The 18801-nt window shown below is 41.0% G+C and overlaps 1 protein-coding gene across 1 annotated transcript in view; it reads right to left on the bottom strand.

Moving 5' to 3' along the window:
* Positions 1 to 18040, bottom strand: part of antxr2a (ANTXR cell adhesion molecule 2a) — a 101609-nt gene extending 83569 nt beyond the window's left edge. Inside the window, exons 1-7 of the mRNA XM_085180310.1 lie at positions 17509 to 18040; positions 10380 to 10451; positions 7489 to 7560; positions 5310 to 5391; positions 5122 to 5226; positions 4814 to 4882; positions 2019 to 2099 (exon numbers count right to left, since the gene is read on the bottom strand). Of these exons, the coding sequence (XP_085036436.1) occupies positions 2019 to 2099; positions 4814 to 4882; positions 5122 to 5226; positions 5310 to 5391; positions 7489 to 7560; positions 10380 to 10451; positions 17509 to 17681 (654 nt within the window). The 5' untranslated portion in view covers positions 17682 to 18040. The remainder of the gene's footprint in view (positions 1 to 2018; positions 2100 to 4813; positions 4883 to 5121; positions 5227 to 5309; positions 5392 to 7488; positions 7561 to 10379; positions 10452 to 17508) is intronic.
* Between the last annotated feature and the right edge of the window lie 761 nt (positions 18041 to 18801).

The raw sequence follows: 18801 nt of genomic DNA, 5'->3' as shown, positions 1-18801 counted from the left end.
AATGCTGAGATTAGAGGCCTCCGTTTGCTTCGACTCAAACAGCAGCTATTCATTTCTCTGGGATCTACTGACAAACATTATTTACGGGCTGCAGAGGGAAAAGGAGGCAGACGTCCAAATACCCAAAGTCATCCAAATATCTCAGCCAGTGTTGTAACTGGCGGGGGTTTCTGCAAGGATGAGGCTGGTCTAATCGCTTTCTGGAAATAATTAAGTGGAAAGGTTCATATGGCGATGAACTTTTTGTCATATGCATTATTTTGCAGTAAAGCACCACAAGATACAGCTAATGGTGCAGAGTTTAACAGTAGTAGCAAAGGAAGTTACTGATAGCAGTTGGATTTGGGGCTTTCCCAGAAGGCCTGCAGCTCAAACAAAGGGCCAGTGCAGAAGGAATAAACGAGGGTGCAGAAACTCGACTTTGCTGAGCTTTTTCCTGCGACTTTTATCATGCTGGTCACAGAGGCGGGGTGGATCCTGCGGCAAAAGGCTGCACAGATGATCTCAAATCCTCAAAATCCAACAGAGAAGCAAGAAGGCCAACTAGTCAGGAATCCAGTATTAGTAATCGGAGAGGAATGCTCCTCGTTTCATTTGGATGCTGGAAGCGTCACTGCGCTCAGCTCCTCTCCTGAGGGGACGAGCTTTTTTGTTGTTGTCCTGGACTTTCTCGGACAGGCTTTCAGACGCTTTGGATGACGGTTGGAGTGTCTCGAGACCACAAAACACACGCACATGTGCCTTTAGCGGCAAGAGTGGCCTGTGAACAAAGCTCTCTTTCTGATAGAATAAACAGACTGAGGCATTTTCTTCAAAATATCATCAATCATGTTCACCCTTCACCCCAAAGTCTGTACTTCTTACAGTTGACAGGATTGTTGGACTTACACATGAGAACATTTTCATCTTTGTGGTTACTCACACTCAACAACAATTACAGCTGCTTTCAATGAATCGTGGCTGCACATGCACGAGCGAGACTCTACTACCAGCAGCTGCAGTGCTTAAATTAAAAGCTTTACATGTTTCTGTGTCTAAATAAACTATAAAATTAACACATGTATAAAGAACTGGCGTGAAGTATCTCCATCTTACCCGTTTATTTTTGCATTCACAGACAAAGGTAGAAAGCAGCACTTTCCTGTAAATCACAGTCGTTTTAAAAGTAGAGCCATCAAACATAGCTCGTGGTTCTTTGCATCACGCAGAAACAAGTCGCACCCTTTGGCTTTGTGTGCTTCCAGCTGCACGTCTGACAGCAACATTTAGCTCTGCTCTTTTCCTAAACACTGCTGGCCTTTTCAGCTCATGCAAGTCCAGCTCGGGTCAGAGTGCTCTGCAGGACTCTGGGCTCAGACTCATGTGAAAACGTTGCCATACAAACCCCCACCTTGGCTGACAGCATTCAGGCTAAAAGCTGCAGCACATGGAAAGTATAACTAACTGGCTGGCACAGGATGAGGCGGCTGTTTGTGAACGTTATTTAAACACTGTTTAAGGGACTCTCGCTCTCTGAGGGCGACTCGCTGATCTCTGTGGCTTACACCAGCTTTTATTTTGAAAAATCATCTAAAAACTAAGAATTAGCTCTACTGAAGCCCTGCTGCTGCACTCGCGCCTCGTGACACAACAAAAAACAGCGTGAAGCGGATGCTATATGGACAGTGACTACTTGTTCCCATCACAGCGTGTAATTTGCGACAGAGTGGCTGAGACATTTCCGTCTTTGTGTGCAAAATGAGGACACAACGACCAGTTATTTCCACAGACATTTTCCAAACAGCGTAGCAGGAAGTCCACTGAGGTTTTGCTCTAATTTGTGAGAGATGTCAACGAAGCCAAAGGAAACAACTTTACTCAATTGCTGAATTGACAAACGGCGTGCACTATGTTAGCAGCTGAGCTGTGCTCGCATACGGAGAAGAGAGGTTTAGAAACCAACAGCTTGTTAGTCGACAGCACGAACGACAAAGCTACCTCACAAAGACACAAAAAAAAGAGACGTCAGGCAAACTTACAGAGTTGATAATGCCTTTGAGAGCGTGGAAGCCATCTTTGACAGGAAACACATGGTCTTTGGTGTCCGCAATTTCAGCAAGCTGTTGGTATCACGAAAGAATGGAGTAAACAGGGAGCAGTGCTGATTTAACACGGCTTTCTTCTTTTTCTCTTTTCCTCTTTATGACTGAGCTCTGTCTTTCCCTTCATATTATGGGCAGGAGGAGACAAACAGATGGCATGACTGTGGCAAACACTTTGCTCAACTATAAAAAAAAAAATTGCAGCACAAATTGGGAGCAACATTGCCATTGTTTTTGACTTAAGTTCTCATCAAAGGATCGGTTACCAATGGTTACAAGGGACAGGCCACCATGTTGGAAGAGTGACAGTAAAAGTGCAGACAGCGCTGAGCATCGGTGACATTAGAGGGGAGAGATTCTTGACGTCACTTTATGATACGAGCACGAACTCATCGTTTGCTACGGAGACAAATAATAAATACAATAAAAATAGTGTGAACGGCGCGAGGAGCCAATAAGCGATTTCACAGCCAACAGAAATGGTGCTTTTACTCCACAGTTTCTAATGACAACAAATGCTCACAGTAAGCCTTAATAGTTACACTCCTGTGTGCTCTGTACTGCTTAATATAATCGCCGGCGACACGCTAAATCAACCTTTAAGAATTTGCTACTCGGGCTTAATATTATAAACACACTTTAACTATTCCTGTATGATCACACGTTCATTTACTGTGCATTCGTTTATTTTCTGGTCGTATCGCTAGTGTCACTTTTTTTTTTTTGATACTTTTTATTTATTTATTTATTTATTTATTTAGGAACATTTTTATGCAGAAAAAAACAAACAAAAAGGACAAAATATTATGAGGTCATGGGAAGACAATATATGCCCGTGTATACAGCTCCACATCCACACATACATATATCAATACTTTGGTATTGCAAGTTTTATGCATTAAAGAGTGCTTCCACAATTTGTAAAGCCTCCTCCCCAAGTCTCCAAGAGTCGCAGGGTGAAAGTCATACATGCCATCAATTGCTAGTATCAAGTATTTGTAATGTAATTAACCTCAATTTAATGTTATTTTAAAGTTCAGAGTGGTTTAAATTTCTTTAATGTTGTGAAAAACAAACACACGATGAGCCAAAAATATTAGTGTGCACCCTCTCATTCTATTTCAAAAGGAAGCTTGTCCAAAAATAAAAGTATAAAAAGTAATAACTGATCATGCAATCTAAAAAAAAGAGTAAATATTTAAATATCATGTCCTAGAAAGTCATGTACAGTATTCCAACTTATGTTGGGAAAATAATGACCGACCACTGGGAATGAAACTAATATTACCCTGTAAGACCCAACCCAACAAAAAACAGGCAGAAAATTCTGATTTTTTAGAAATGAGATTATAACAAAATCCAAATTCTGTTTTTGCTATATCACGCTCTGTATGATATATTTTTATTAAATATTTTTTGTATCACATTTGATATTTTGGGCGTTTTTGGCAACTTTTTGTTGCCAATGTTAATTTTAAAAAAAGAAACAAAACAAAAAAAGAGTTTTGTCCATAACATTTTGAGATTATGGCAAGTATTGATCATTTAGATGAGATACAGGTCTCAGAAAGTCATCTATCAAATATGCTACAAAGGGCATTGTAGGGTTAAGATCAACACCTGAGTGATTTAAGATGAGAGAACTGGTCACACGTACGGGAGCAAGAAAAAAGCTTTGGATTAGAGGGATTTCTGCACAGATTATTCATCAATTGTTTTTTTTTTTTTTTTTTTTAAATCTAATTCACAATAACATGCTGCAGGCTGGAAAAAAAAGTCAGCCTTTATGCTTACAAGTTCTCCACGAGCTGCTTGGACTGAGGTGTTCCTAATAATCACAGGCATACAAAGTCTGGTTACTTTTCTTGAGAACAGCTGGGTGGTATAAACTAAGCTTTGATTACAGTTACTGTTAGCAGCGGCGATCCTGAACAAACCAAACACTATAAGCTCAGTCATGACGAAGCGAAAGGAACCGAGGGGTCGTGTCTGCAGTAACTGACACAGACCAAAGGAAGCTTTGCAAATAAATACTGCAGCATCTCAAGTTTCAACAAATGAGACTAAAGCTGGGCTTTCCTGTACAGTGGAGGACTAGAGGAAGTGCACTCTGCATGACAGAGGCAGCATCATGGTTTGGTTTTGCTGCGTCCTCCTGCTCCTTGAAATCGATGCGTAAACACTGAATTTACAATTTGATCGAGCTGACAGGGATGAAGACATCCCAGAAATATGTCCAAAGCTCCTCCACATCATCAAGTAGTTATACGAAGCATTCAGAAAGCACAACTATTTACATGTTAGAAGTATTTTCAGCTGGTGTTTGTCTATAATAACAGAAGAAGAATCAACAACATTTTAAGAGTAATCGATGCAGAAATCCTGGAAATTCCAAAGACTTCATATGTTCCCTCAACTGTGCATCCGGTGTTCCTGGCATGAACTCAAACTTTAGGTCACGAAGACTCTGTTCTCTGCTTTAATGTAAATTATTATTATTTTTTCCAGCCACCTTCAAGCCTTTAAAAGGTGAAAGTTTGACAGCGAGAACATGTTTAGGTGTCCTACTACTTCACTTGGCTTTTCCGCACAGGTAAAAGCACTGATGATGTTTACCTTTTCCTGACACTCTTCCAACACGCCAATGTGTCTTACACCAGAACCGGAATCACTGAGCACACATTCAGCGACAGACTTGTCTTATGTTTAGATTAAGACTAAAGCCCTCTTACCTGCTGCTCATCAAAGTCTTTGATACCCACACAGTAAACACGAGCGCCATATTTCCTCGCTTCGTGAGCCTGCAGTTCAAATAAATGCGTGGATGATGTGCAACAGGTTGAAATTTCAAAAAAGAAAAACAGAGTGCAAATAAACAGATGAACAGATACTTCTGCAGATGAATAAGTTAAAAAAAAAGGGTTTTATTTTCTGAATGAGGAAAAACACAGAGTTTAATTTTAAACTACGCTGAGGTAAGAAAGCAAGGGAAGGGGGGGAGACAAGCTACATTTAGAGCTGTGGTCAGAATGAAAATCACCTGCTTTACAGTCAGTTCGTGAACATAAACTGCAAGCTTCCCGTCTGTCAGAGCCAGGATGATGCTGGAGGACTTGACCGACTGTTGCTTTATCTGCTCGTTGGCCTGCAGGACCAGATTGGTGACGAGCATTTGATCAGATTTGTGTTTTACGATTACTTTACAAAGTAAAAGGAGAGTAAACGAACCTGTTCGATTCCCTTGTGCATATACGTTTCACCTGCTGGAGTCACGTCTTTCAGAAGCCGCAGACCTTCTTCAATCTGGTGTCTAAAAATGTTGACGACATAAAGAAACGCTTAGCGGCTCACGCCACGCGTTGACACCGCATCACATTTCAGCGTGTTCTCTGGCAGCACTGATGTGTAAAATGTCTTTACAGCAGCTACATGATGACACTCACTATTCTGACCAACATCAGCTTTGTTGACTGCGATATCGTCATTACAGTTACGCTACTGTTCTTGTTCTTCGCATCAGTTTTGCTGTTTGGCTTAATGTTCAAAGATAACAAAGACATTTCCAACATCTTTAAAAACCACTTATTTTATTCTTCATAATAACAACTCTCAGCATCAGCCACGTTCCAAAATGTTTCCAGTGCAGATGCCAGTGTCTTTCCACGTCATCTGTGCATCCCCTGTTTTCTTAATCTGATATTAAAAAGTATTAAAGTATTGTCTAAAGTGTATTTATGTCATTTTTTAAAATAGTGCTAAATTTAGATATGGTTTTGATGACAGTGCAGATAAAAATATGACAGTAAACCACTTGCCAAATTATTTATACCCTAAGGTGGTAAAAACCAAAAAAAATAAAAGACACTTAAAAATGCTTTTGTTATTATTATTTGTCAAAGTATTTAATATTAATTTAAAGAATTGGAATTCAGATCAAGTAAATAAACATTTTTCCTTTTCTTGGGAGAAAATGTTAAATCAGTAGTTATCATGCAGATCATCGATCCTCACATTTAAGCTTTTTAGGATGATGAAAATGTGAAAATGCTCAATTCCAACATTAATATATAAAACCCTTCTGCAATTTTAATTAAAAAAGAAGCAGTTATGCATGAAGTTACAGTTACCACTTCATGCATAATGCACCTTATATATGTATTTACATGTGCATGTATATACATATATATATATATTAGGGGTGCAACGATACACAAAATTCACAGTTTGGTTCGATACTTTGGTGTCACGGTTTGATATTTTTTTGATACAAAAAAATTTTGTGCTTTTTTAATTTGTCATTTATTAAACTTATAAATATATATTTTAACTCAAAAGTACAGTTTTTAAATGTAATGTTGCTGAAACAACAAAGTAATAAAAAAAATAAATCTATCTGATGGAGAAATCCCTCATCTTTGGAAAAGAGAGTTTATTACAGAGAAATGGCTCTTTCCAAAATAAAAGCTCTACTATACGCTTCTTCTGGGCTATATTCTCAGCAGCATATTAAACATATCAGGTCCCCATAAGGAGAATCATGTGCTAACGGCTGTCTAAATGACTCGGGTAAAGCTTGTAGCATGCGTGCTTGTTGTTTTTGTCTGCTTCCACTTGTCTTTGCACTAGGATGATGTCAGAGTAAATGTGCAGTCATATTCGTTGTGTTCCCACTAGTGCTGTCAGCGTTAATCTGAAATGACGTTAACGCCACAACACGGCAAATCTCCGTTAACGAGCTACCGCAGAGCTTCTGCGTGGGGCTGGACTGGGTCAACACGTTAACGAGCTAACTGCGCTAACGCACTAGTTCCCACCAATGTAATTGAGCATTGCGTGGCACATCCGACATACTGTTTTACTTTTGTCCATGACGCGCTTACCTTCAGGGTCATACTTCACATGAAAACCAAAATAGTTCCAAAGTCCAGATCTGAATGAGGGTGGGGGAGGTTCAATTTGCCATGTTGCAACGAGCTTAGCGTCTTGCTAGCTTGTGCTGCGCTCAGTGGATCTGCGCTCGACAGTGCAGCCTAGGCTGAGTAGTCGAACGCAGATCCACTGAGCTCTCAACACAGACAGCATCGTCAGAATAAAAGTTGATAAAATAAATTAAAAATTTTGTATTGTTCGATACATATGCATACTGAACCGAAAGCACTGTATCGAACGGTTCAATATCGATATGAGTATTGTTGCACCCCTAGTGTGTGTATATATATATATATATATATACACATACACACACACACACACATATGTATATGTATACATACATATGTATACAAATCAAGCAAGCAAGTGTATACATATATATGTATATGTGTGTGTATATTTAGTGAGTACAGTGTATGTGTATTTGCATATACATGTCTATGTGCCATTTAGGGTTCACTTCAGAATTCGGTACCTTTCTCCAGTCAGAGGCAGCAGGACTTTGGCTTGGGCAGAGAAAACGATGAACGAGACTCTCATTCTCGGACTGAAAAACAGAAGTGAACAGGGATTCGTTTTAAATAAACAAACAGAAGCAATACTCTAAATGTCTCATTTAGTTGCATGTTTTAAATAATAACAACTAAAATAACCCTGTAATATAATACGTTTTATTATCCCGTACAAAAATCTGCACTTCTGTCCTTTGTCGTCTTTACCAAACGATCGCGGCCACAATCAAACACGTGAAGTTCTCAGCCTAGCTGGGAATGTGTCAGTGTGACAGACAGTGTTATATAAAGCTTTTACATGAGTTCAGTTCAGTTAAAGGGAATTAAAGACGCATTAATAATGAACCAAACAGAAGGGGCTCTTTTAATGTCAACTAATATTAGTGGATGACTTAAAGCAGCTTCTGTGGGACTGAGGAAGTGATTAATAAGACAGGAAACATGTTGTGGTAATGAGTCACGCATAAACACACGAACAAACACAAACACACACGCGCACACATACACAGGCGCAAATATAGTATAGAATCTGTATATTTTGTACCTGTGACTTTTTAAGGGTGTTAAACGACACGTCGGACACTTTGATGCGTGTCTGACCAAACAGTGTGGCGTCAAGTGTTCGCAGTACAGCCAGCGCTGTTTACATTCAGTACGCTCTGTCATCTCCGAGCACTCGCTCGCCGCCTCATAAATTATTAATAATTTATTTTCTTAAACAAACATGGCTGGTTTCTGAGTCCTGTACACACCGACGCAGGGACGAAGACATGGCTATGGTGACATCCCCCAAAACTGGGGGGAATAAAATTACATTAGAACTGTAATAAAAGACATAAAATGAGAAATGAATGAAATAGAATATATAAAACTCCATATTTTCATATATAGATATAAGCTGGATTTAAAAAATGACAAGATTTGACGAGTACTGGGGAATTATTTAGTTTTAATATTATAAAACAATACTTTTATTTAAGCCAAAATAAACTACAAGTGCATTTCTTCACTAAGGTTTCACTATAAAATTCAGTTAACAAACCAAAGAAGCTCTAAGTAACCAGCAGCAGGGCGTGACACACTTTCACTCGTCCTCACTACTGAAATCAATCACAAGGGCGTGATGGGTCGTCGGTTAAAAGGAGCACGAAATATTGAGCAGGCAAATTAAATATACACTAAACCTTTAGAGAACATCTACAAGGGATTTTTTATTTTAAAAATACTAGTGACGAAACAAACAGTTCTGCCAACAGCCGCCTAAAAATATGATTACAAGGAAGTGGGTTTGAGAAGAGACCGCATTGAGAGACTTTCATGCTAAAGGTGGCGTTCACTGTAACACATTTTCCTGTTAAATTAAAATAAAGAAGAGCTGGAAAAATAGACGTGTCAGCGTGAGGCTGGTGTCCTACAGTTTAACTTTCCAAGCATCGAGTGTTCGATGGTGTAAAGAAGACCAGACCACAGACAAACTGCGAAACGTCCAAGTCAACTGACAGACAGAATCTCACACTGCGAGCTTGACCTTAAAGTTTTTATCCCGCGCGATCATAAAGGTAACAGCGACGCGATCGTCCTCGTCATATGTGGATTCCAATCAGCGACACAATTTAGGGTGAAAAACATCGTGTAGCCATGAAATCACAGGATGCTATAAGTAACTAAAGTAAGGGTACTTAAACAATACTCTGGCGAATACTCGATTACATGCGCTCGGTTACTTCACACCTCTGCGACAGACAGAAAGCACACGGATGCCATCCCACAGAGCGAGTTAAACTTCAGATAATTAAGTGTTTCCTTCAGAGATCCGAAGCCTTCAGAGCATAAGGAGAGGTGCTGATATTTCTCACCCACATGACACATGGCCCAGTCGCGATCCTCCCCCGCAAAAATAGCACAATCTTTAAGCCACACGGCCAGATTTGGCAGGGAGCGGTAGCAGCCGTATACATCCACATCCTGTCTGCAAGTTTCGGGACTCATATGTGGACTAAAAACTAACCGCACGCAAGTCACGGATGAGAAATCGTGGGTGGCGACTTAACGTCGAACTTTAGGTTTTCACTGGAGCTTAAGATGTTATTTGTTACTGGGATCTTTTCTTATTTCTAAGAAAGACTTGGGATAAAGACGCAGTTGATGCCAAGGACAAATCAGAGGGTGGTGTTGGGTTTTTTTTTTCTTTGAGAATGGTGGAGAGGGGGGGTGATGAAGTAGTCCAGTTTGCTCCACATGGCGGAACAGAAGTGCTCGTGGTGAGCGAGCATTGTTTAGCAGATTGTCCTCATCGCCTTCCAGTGTTCTTTTGCTTTACTGTACATTGTCTGCCTGTCAGCCGTTCTGTGGTGGAAGCAGGGGATAAGTGTGGAGCCGGACCCCCCCTGGTGCAAATGGCCATTCTCACAGCCCAGAAGACTGCTCCTCTCTGCCACCCACTCCCACCTGGTGCCTTTGCTATTTTCTTCAACCAACCACTTCATTCTGGCTGGGTCGCTACCGTCTGTACTGTGCTGGCAGGCGCCGTTTGACTCAAACGTTATGCAAGCTGAACGTTTCAAGCCGGTTTCTGCCGTTTTGTCTTTTTAATGAATTATGTGCAAGACGGATGCCGTAGATTCTGCACAATGATAGTTCGCAAAACAGGTGGGAAGTCATTTAAATCTACGCAACTGGCTGGAAGTAACGGTGTGAGCGCTCGAGTGATAGATTTTATCCCATAAAACCGCCATGCTGATGTCGAACAGATGTAAAACAGAAGAAAAGGCCTTCTTCCATTTCCCCCCAACTTATTCCTCTTTCTTTTTAAACATCCGTGAGATATGAGTAAACAGGAAAATATCATACTTGCCTCACAAACCGGTCAGTAAGGTTCTTCACAAAGGAATATATCTCACGCCAGTCATTAGCAACGCTTCCAGACCTGAAAACAAGAAAACAACAGTCAGCTCACAGCTCATCAGTTGCAGCAGATTGTGTGCTGGGGAGTAAAATACTGTACAGTATTTGTGCTTTGTACCACAACCACAGTTGGACATTTAACACCAGCCACATGCTGGATAATTGTGCAAAGTCTGTGCACTACAGCAGCCACTTCAGCTGTTAGAATCCTCGAACGTTCACACGAGGCTCGCCTCTCTACAAATGTACTTGGCCAACAGATCTGAAATTTAACAGGAAGTTACCGGGTAGAGGTTGAAGCAACAGAATGCAGTTTAACTTAATCCAGTTCATTTGTGCAGTTTAGTAAGACGGGAGTTCTCCGACGTCGGACAGGCTCACTTCTGCAACCTTTCGTTACACAAGAAGTGCAGAGAAAGATGGAATAAGGTGCGAGTGCTTGTTCTACTGTCTTTGTCTCATTAAAACTAATTAAGAGTTGGTAATTGCCAAAAACGACACATAAATTTTCCAAGGTGGGTGTGAACCTGTAGCCCTTGGCCCCTCTCACCCCTCAGTAAGTCGGTCTGACCACAATGAACGAAGTGTGTAAAATGTGCCCTTGATGTAACGACAAAGAGGTAATTAAACCAATAATTACAATTCTATGTATGTACGGAGAACATAAAAAAGAAGAGTTTGGACCGTTAGGAGGCTCATCTTTCATGCCACCTCTTTCTCCTCCCTGCTGCCCGTAGACAAGGTCACACAGCGGAGGAAGGAGGCAAGAATAAAGAAGAGTTTTACTCTACTTTGACAACGCTGGAGACTCTGCATATATTTAAGTGAGTTCTTTGTGGCTAAACATTGGTTTAATAGTTAAAGGGATGAGAATCAGCTCTGGAGAATCTCAATGTCATCATCTTTGTTCAGTGCGATGCTTGGGTTTAATAACTCATAGCGGGCTGGAGTAAACAAACATGTTTTAAGTTGTTGTCATTTTTGGTTTTTATAAAAATTATAATGAGCAATTTTGAATGTTTATTTGCATGAAGCTCCCAACTTAATCTACTTATGTGTTCATAACAATAAAGACGTCTTATTCTGAGTGTTTTCTGTTTCGTGCATGAACATTTGGGTTTGCTCTTATAAACTGGTGCCAAATTTCACAAGATTAGTTTGCATATCTTGATGCATTCTCAATCATCCAGGTACGTAAATCCCAAAAGTTGATTCTGTTCATGTGGACGTAGCGTTTTTAGTGGGAGAAATGTTTCGTCACTCATCCAGGTGACTTCTTCAGTCTCAGCTGACTGCAGGTTTCCAACCTTATAAACAGTATGTTTGCATAATGACTGAAACCAGCCCACTGATCAATCCTGGACAGGGAGGAACGCTGGTTTGAGCGCGGAGTCAAGGAGACCATTTATGTGAAAAGGGAAAGACCATCTCTGAAACGAAGAGGGGGCCTAAGGGTACATCTTTTGCCATCTTACAATGCTGTGATTGCAGCCATTCCCCAACTCTCTGTGAATGGGACTCATGGCCATTGATCAGTGGGTTTTGGTTAATGGTTGTTGATCAATGGTCATGAGAATTTGCATAATTAAGATTAAGGAACTGACCTCCCAGCCCATTGTTCCTTCAGTGGGCTGGTTTCAGTCATTATGCAAATGTACTGTTTATAAGATTGAAACCTGCAGTCAGCTGAGACTGAAGAAGTCACCTGGATGAGTGACGAAATGTTTCTCCAACAAAACGCTACATCCAGATGAACAGAATCAACTTTTGGGATTTACTTACCTGGATGATTGAGCATGCATCAAGACAAAGAATAAAGTAACTTAACGTTATAACTCATCAGGACCTGCACAATACTGTCATGCAACAAAACTCAAAAAAGTGAGATGTTTTATCTTGGGTTGAGCTTTTAAACCAGCTAACTCTACTGTTTGCTCTTCCTGTGATATGGAGTCTAACTAGCGAGCGCTGCAGAGTCATTAGCTGTTAGTCAAAGGAGCTTGCAAAGAAAAGCGTCTGGACTTCTTTAAGTTACTTGAAGACGTTTCACCTTCATCCGAGAAGCTTCTTCAGTTCTAAGGTCAAATGGTGGAGAGTCCCAGATATAAACCTAGTGGGAGTGTCCCCCCACAGAGGGACAAAAGGACCCCCTGATGATCCTCTAATTTTGACCTTAGAACTGAAGAAGCTTCTCGGATGACAGGTGAAACGTCTTCAAGTAACTTAAAGAAGTCCAGACGCTTTTCTTTGCAAGCTCCTTTGACTACGATGACCTGGATGACTGAGAACCTTCGCAGACATTAGCTGTTAGTATCTCCTCCTTCAACCTGTTTTGATTAGCTGGTGTGTTGTTGCAAGAATCTTCTTGCTGTTGGAGTTTGCAGAAGTTGCTCTCATAGTGTTGAGCTATGCTACATTTTAAATAAACTATCTCAGAATGATTTAACAGGCTGGAAATACTTGAATTTTATGTTGCTAAATCTTTAAGGCTAATACAGCTCCAGGTGGAGTGTGCTCTATCCACTCTTAGAAACCATTTCAATCAGTGTTTGCTTTTCTTTGACGTCACGCTGAGGATGTACAGGTTGGTTGCCAAGTGTGAATGGAAAAAGATGACAAGTGAGGCTAAAAAGTGAAGCTAGTGCAGAAGTGCCACCAACCGGGGGGGACTGCACTACTGGAAGTCTATGGGAAAGTAGCTCTCAGTTCTCTTGCTCTGTACTTTCAGTGAACACTTTCCTGATGGGTTTTTGGACTCAACTGCTAGTTTATAAAACATGAAGCTCACTTGTAAATGTTGGTTCCCTAATAGAGTCCTAAAGGATTATGATTTGTGTTACTGTGTGACTGACAGATGCTCTGAAAAGGGTTTTGAAAGAAAAAAGGAAAGGCAGCGATTGCTGCCGCAAACATTACAGCACGGTCTTATCAGTTCAACCAGGAAATCCTGAAGTAGAGAAATCATAGCTGCAGAGATAAAGTAAACTTAGAGATGTTGCAAGCTGACAAGTAACAAACAGTAAAGTTCAGACCTGTTACATGCAAACTTGCATTTGTAAATCCAACGCATTTGGCAAATTTATAAAAAAGAAATGCTGAACAAGCAAAGATGTGCGCACGCTGTCAGAATTGTGCCAAAAAACCTCGGTCATCATCCTGTAATTATGCAATTTTATCCAGGGCGGGGTGGGTCAAGCACAAAAGGGCCGGGCGAGCAGTGTTTCAACTCAGCACGGTGGCACATGTCCAAGCCGCGGGAGGATGGGAGTAAAAACAGTTGCTGTCGAGGCTGTAAACTCTCCTTCGTATACAGGAGGTCTTTTTGCATGGCGCCGCTTCTGCAAAGCAGTTCTGCTGAACTGAATGTGGCTGTGAAGTCTCTGCATGTGTGATGTCTGCAGCAGGGCTGTGAGAGTGCAAAAGACAGGAAGTAATAGAGCATCAACATCTGCTCGAAGCTGCTCGCGCTGGGTTCGTCGGTGCACCATAAGGGTGGTTTCAATGGTATTCGAGGATTAGAAAGATTATATGTGTAAAACTCACACTAGTTAATGCTGTCACCTAAAAAAGACTTAAGTCAAGACTTTAATTAATGATTAAAAGACATTAATTAATTGATTAGAAGATGCTCTGCTGTCATGTCAGATAGCTGTTGCTATGGATACTGAAACAATGAAACAAAACAGCAACAGTTGAGAAACCTTCATTCTTCCTCTTCTCAACATTTCAGCATTTCCCAGAATGATAACATTATAAAAACATGTTACTGACCTGTTACCAACTGTGCTCTTTAAACATACCATAAATATTATGGTTAAAGTCTGGTTAACGTTCAGGATGCGAAACTACTTTCGTCACGGTAACGCTTGTGTGGCGGTACGAGTTTGTCACAGTAGTCGCTTCACCACATGCAACCACGAAGCACAGCTGTTCACCACGTAACCAACACACAGCCCTAGAGTATCCTTCACTTGCGCGGTCACAGGCCCGGCTTGATCTCCAGTTCACTTGTAGTTCTTTTCAAACATCTGACCTCAGCCTCGAACATTTATCAAAGCTTTTTTACAGCCGAGCAGCTAAACAGAGAGCTTTTTCAAGTCCTGTCATGAAATCTCCAGAGACACAAACTGTAAACTGCCAACGCATTATAATCATCATCTGCTGTTTTTAATCCATCCAAAGTTCCTGCAGCTGCAGACCAACTGAAGGCTCCACATTACATTACAAGGCAATCCCAATTTCCATTTCCACTTTTTAGTTACAGTTAACACTAAAGCTTCACACTGAAAACGAACAGGAGATTAGACATGCAGCTGACGACGAGCCAGCTAAACAACAACAGCTGGTTATAAGGTGAAATTATGTCAGCTGAGTCTAAATGCCTGTAAATGACTATTACATCCTCACATTGTATGAGAGTTTATTCGCTAAGTATCCGAGTCCAATACTTCAGAAAAGCCGGCTCACAGTCACTGACAGAAAAGTTCAGGATATTCACAACATCTCACCTCAATTTTATTTATACAGCACCAAATCACAACAACAGTCGCCTCAAGGCGCTTTATTTTGTAAGGTAGACCAACAATCACATGACCCCTTATGAGCAATCACTTTGGCAACATAAAACTCCCAGGGAGGGGCGGGGCCATCTGCTGCGACCGGTTGGGGAGAGAGAAGGAAGACAGGATAAAGACATGCTGTTGAAGAGAGCTTAATATTAATAATAAGTATGATTCAGTGCAATTCAATTCAATTCAATTCAATTTTATTTATATAGCGCCAAATCACAACAAAAGTCGCCTCAAGGCGCTTCATAGATACAGAGAAAAACCCAACAATCATATGACCCCCTATGAGCAGCACTTTGGCGACAGTGGGAAGGAAAAACTCCCTTTTAACAGGAAGAAACCTCCAGCAGAACCAGGCTCAGGGAGGGGCGGGGCCATCTGCTGTGATTGGTTGGGGTGAGAGAAGGAAGACAGAGAGGTCTATTAACACATAGTGAGTGAGAAAGGTGACTGAGGAAGAAATACATGGTGCATCATGGGAATTCCCCGGCAGCTTACGTCTATTGCAGCATAACTAAGGGAGGATTCAGGGTCACCTGGTCCAGCCCTAACTATATGTGTTAGCAAAAAGGGAAGTTTGAAGCCTAATCTTAAAACCTGAATCATTGGACAAAGCGAGCTACACTGACTTCTTTCACAAAGCTTTACATATTTGCATATTGACAGACGAAGCAAACAGCAGACTGACCGTCACTACGGTTGACTGGGCGTCAGAGATGCTTGTCCTACAGTGACCACCACAACTAGGATTATGTACTTGAATCGGGAGGTGGAGGAAAACACAACTTATTGATTGCAATCTGCAAACCTCTGATATCTAGCAATGAGATTTTACACACTGCCTAATTTTAAGGTACCCAAAACCCTGTGATGCAGCAGCTACAGAAATCGGTGAAGTTACTAATCTATCATCCTTTGTCATGCTGTAATTCATGTGATACATCATTTAAACTGTTGTGCAATTTGCCTTGCATAACTATGTACTCTTAAGCTGCAGTTAGGGCTGACATATTTGCTGTTGTGAGAATGAATGGGATGCTAACACGGTAAATATAACCGTTTATACTTCATCGTCTTCTCCTAAATGTATCAAGAAAATAGAGACTGTTTTACTTCTAGAAAAAGAAAAAGGGATACTGAAGTAGGTTTTATCACACTAGTAAATTCCTGCCAGGATCTCACTGATGTTTTTTTGAGGTATCAGTAAACCTGAACACAGACTCGTGCCGGCAGCTTATTCACTTTGAATATGAACTAGTCTCCACTTGTACCAGATTACAAAGAATTTAAAAGATATCCAGCTAGCCATAACAACACCAAAGTAAGCAAGTGCCAGGAGTGGTCAGTTTGCACGCTGCCATGCACATTCCTTCTTTGTACTGTGAGTTTTGGTAAATGAAACTTCTTATCACCTTCAGTGATAAGGTCTTTTACATGCACAGCTTTAAGCGCTCTAGCAAAACAACAGTACGTTCAAAGCTCAGGGAAGCTTCATTAGAGCTGACTGTATCCATCAGTCGCTTCGCACACACAAACTTCAATAGTTAGAAATGCAGTTGGAATCCCATCCAAACAACTTGAGTGTTGGAGATGTTACCAGGATGGATGACATCTATGATGCAAAGACTAGCTCTAGCTCTCTATTTGCAAACATGAATTTAAAACATGCGTGGATGTGTGTGTGAGACCAGACTGGACCCTGTTAGCTCCATCACTTCACAGTTGATTATTGTGTTTCAGTTGTATAGTTAACCATAACATGTCAATTCATTTTTATCACAACTCGCTTTTAAAGTGGTTTAATTTGTTACGTTTCCCTCCCCCTGTCCAACCCCACTTCTGTAACATCACATTTTTACCCCAGTCAGCCACATCAGCACGACTGGGGTTTGCCACCGATGTCAACAGATGGGATTCAGGCAGTTCAGGCCAGGCCACTCCAAACTGCACGTTTGGATGTTAAAACTTAGACTTCATTGCCTGCAAAAACTGCCAACTCTAACGTGGAAATCCATGTGACCCCCTGGGGAAATAAGAAATCAGCTAAAACTGACATTCAGAAGCAAAACAACATCACATATAAGTAGATTTATTTTTATTTTAATGTGAAAAATAATTGATAAATAAATGGAATGAGTAGAGTGTATAAAGTTTGCAGTGAAACTAAAGTCGAGAAGCAGGCACCAAGTGGTTCCCATCAGACTTTAAACAACCCTTTGCCCCCCCTTTAGGTGAGGCCCTGGCTGTAGCACTTCAAACCTTATACTATAACCTTATAGTGCCACAAATTTATACAAAGTCTGCAAAAAATACAGGATATGTTGAAAACGCATATTCCTAATCAGGTCGCAGATAATCTGTCCACCCTAACCAAACTATCCCACCAACATCTCAGGGGTGCACCGGCTCGTCCTCCTCCACAGGCAAACACAGGAGTCCATAACAAAAAACTGCTGCAGCGATCACACAGGAGTCATCTAAAGTTCACCACTGCCTGCAGTTTTCACTTACTTGTCTAAAACAAAGTAGAGGTCGTACGCCCCGTGACAGGACGCTTCTTCTGCCCAGCAGGACGAGGCGAACAACCCGAGCAGGAGCACCGCGACCGCCGCCGAAGTCCAGCCGCTCTGTCCGCGCACAAGTTTCTCCTCCGCGGCAAAGTAACGTGACAACTTTTCCCGCATGTTTGCCACACAGAGAAACGATAAAGAGTCGCTGCTCGTCGAGAAAAATCAAAGTTTAAATGAGTTTTCGGGGAGGAGGAGCTGCATGTCCAAAACAACCAAGTTAACAATTTGAGCAACGAAATCAAGGAAATCGCCGTCACGTCACGTCACCGATTAAGTGTGTACATCGTTGTGACTCACTGCTCACTCACATCCTCAATAAAATCAAACCTGGTGAGAAACACGAAAAAACCCCAGACGGAAGAAACCCCAAAAATATCAGCTTTTCCCAAACTTCGCCGAGATAAACTGTGAGAACTTTGAGCTTCCTTCAAGGGCTGCTCAAAACTCGTACTGCTGAGTGCTGGAGGCGTAGCTTTACAAAATTAATCGCCTTTTTTCAAGTTCCTGCTTCGTTTTACAGATGTGCCCAGAAAAGAGCTCGTGTTGAATTTAACAAAGCTGGTAAATGGAGAGAAAGGTGTTTAATAAGCACAAAATTTATTTTATTTGCTTTATTATGTGGTGGAAATGAATGTTACTGTTACTGTTATTTAAGTAAATTGCGTGGCATTTGTCTTTTTTTTAGGTTTTTTAATATGAAAATATAAAATGTGCAGTCTAAAAGTGCTCATGTTCCTGAAGGCCATCAACTCACCTAATCCTTCATTTTACTGTAGCCTCCAGCCTGAACGCTGTAAGTTTCATCACTAAAGGTGTTTTAACCTGGACAAAATGGACAAAATCATAAAAATGTAACCATCAAAGAAGTGACAGGTCAGTCATATAACTTTGATCATCCAGTTAAACCTGTCCTGCCAGTCAGTCTGCCCTAATTTTACCGCAGATCAAACAACCTGCCTGCCTCCTCCCAGTGAAATGGCAGGCCCTGATGTTACAACCTTAAAAAAAAGAAAAGAAAATGTTTATTTCCTTCAAATTACCGTCTACAAACTACAAACCGTCCCATCTGATTAAGCATCCGGAGGATAAGCTGGAACAAACCAGACACAAGGAAGTCCAGCCCACACAGCCCACAGGATCCACTGCCAAAGTTCCTGAACGTACTCAGAATTAACGATTGGTTTTAATGATGGAGCTGTAGGTTGTTAAAAAAACAAACAAACAATAAATATGA

The sequence above is a fragment of the Neolamprologus multifasciatus genome, chromosome 12 (genome assembly GCF_963576455.1).
Source record: "Neolamprologus multifasciatus chromosome 12, fNeoMul1.2, whole genome shotgun sequence".
In the NCBI taxonomy this organism is placed as follows: domain Eukaryota; kingdom Metazoa; phylum Chordata; class Actinopteri; order Cichliformes; family Cichlidae; genus Neolamprologus; species Neolamprologus multifasciatus.
The sequence above is the reverse complement of the archived record's forward strand: the minus strand, read 5'-3'. Positions and strand labels throughout refer to the sequence as shown.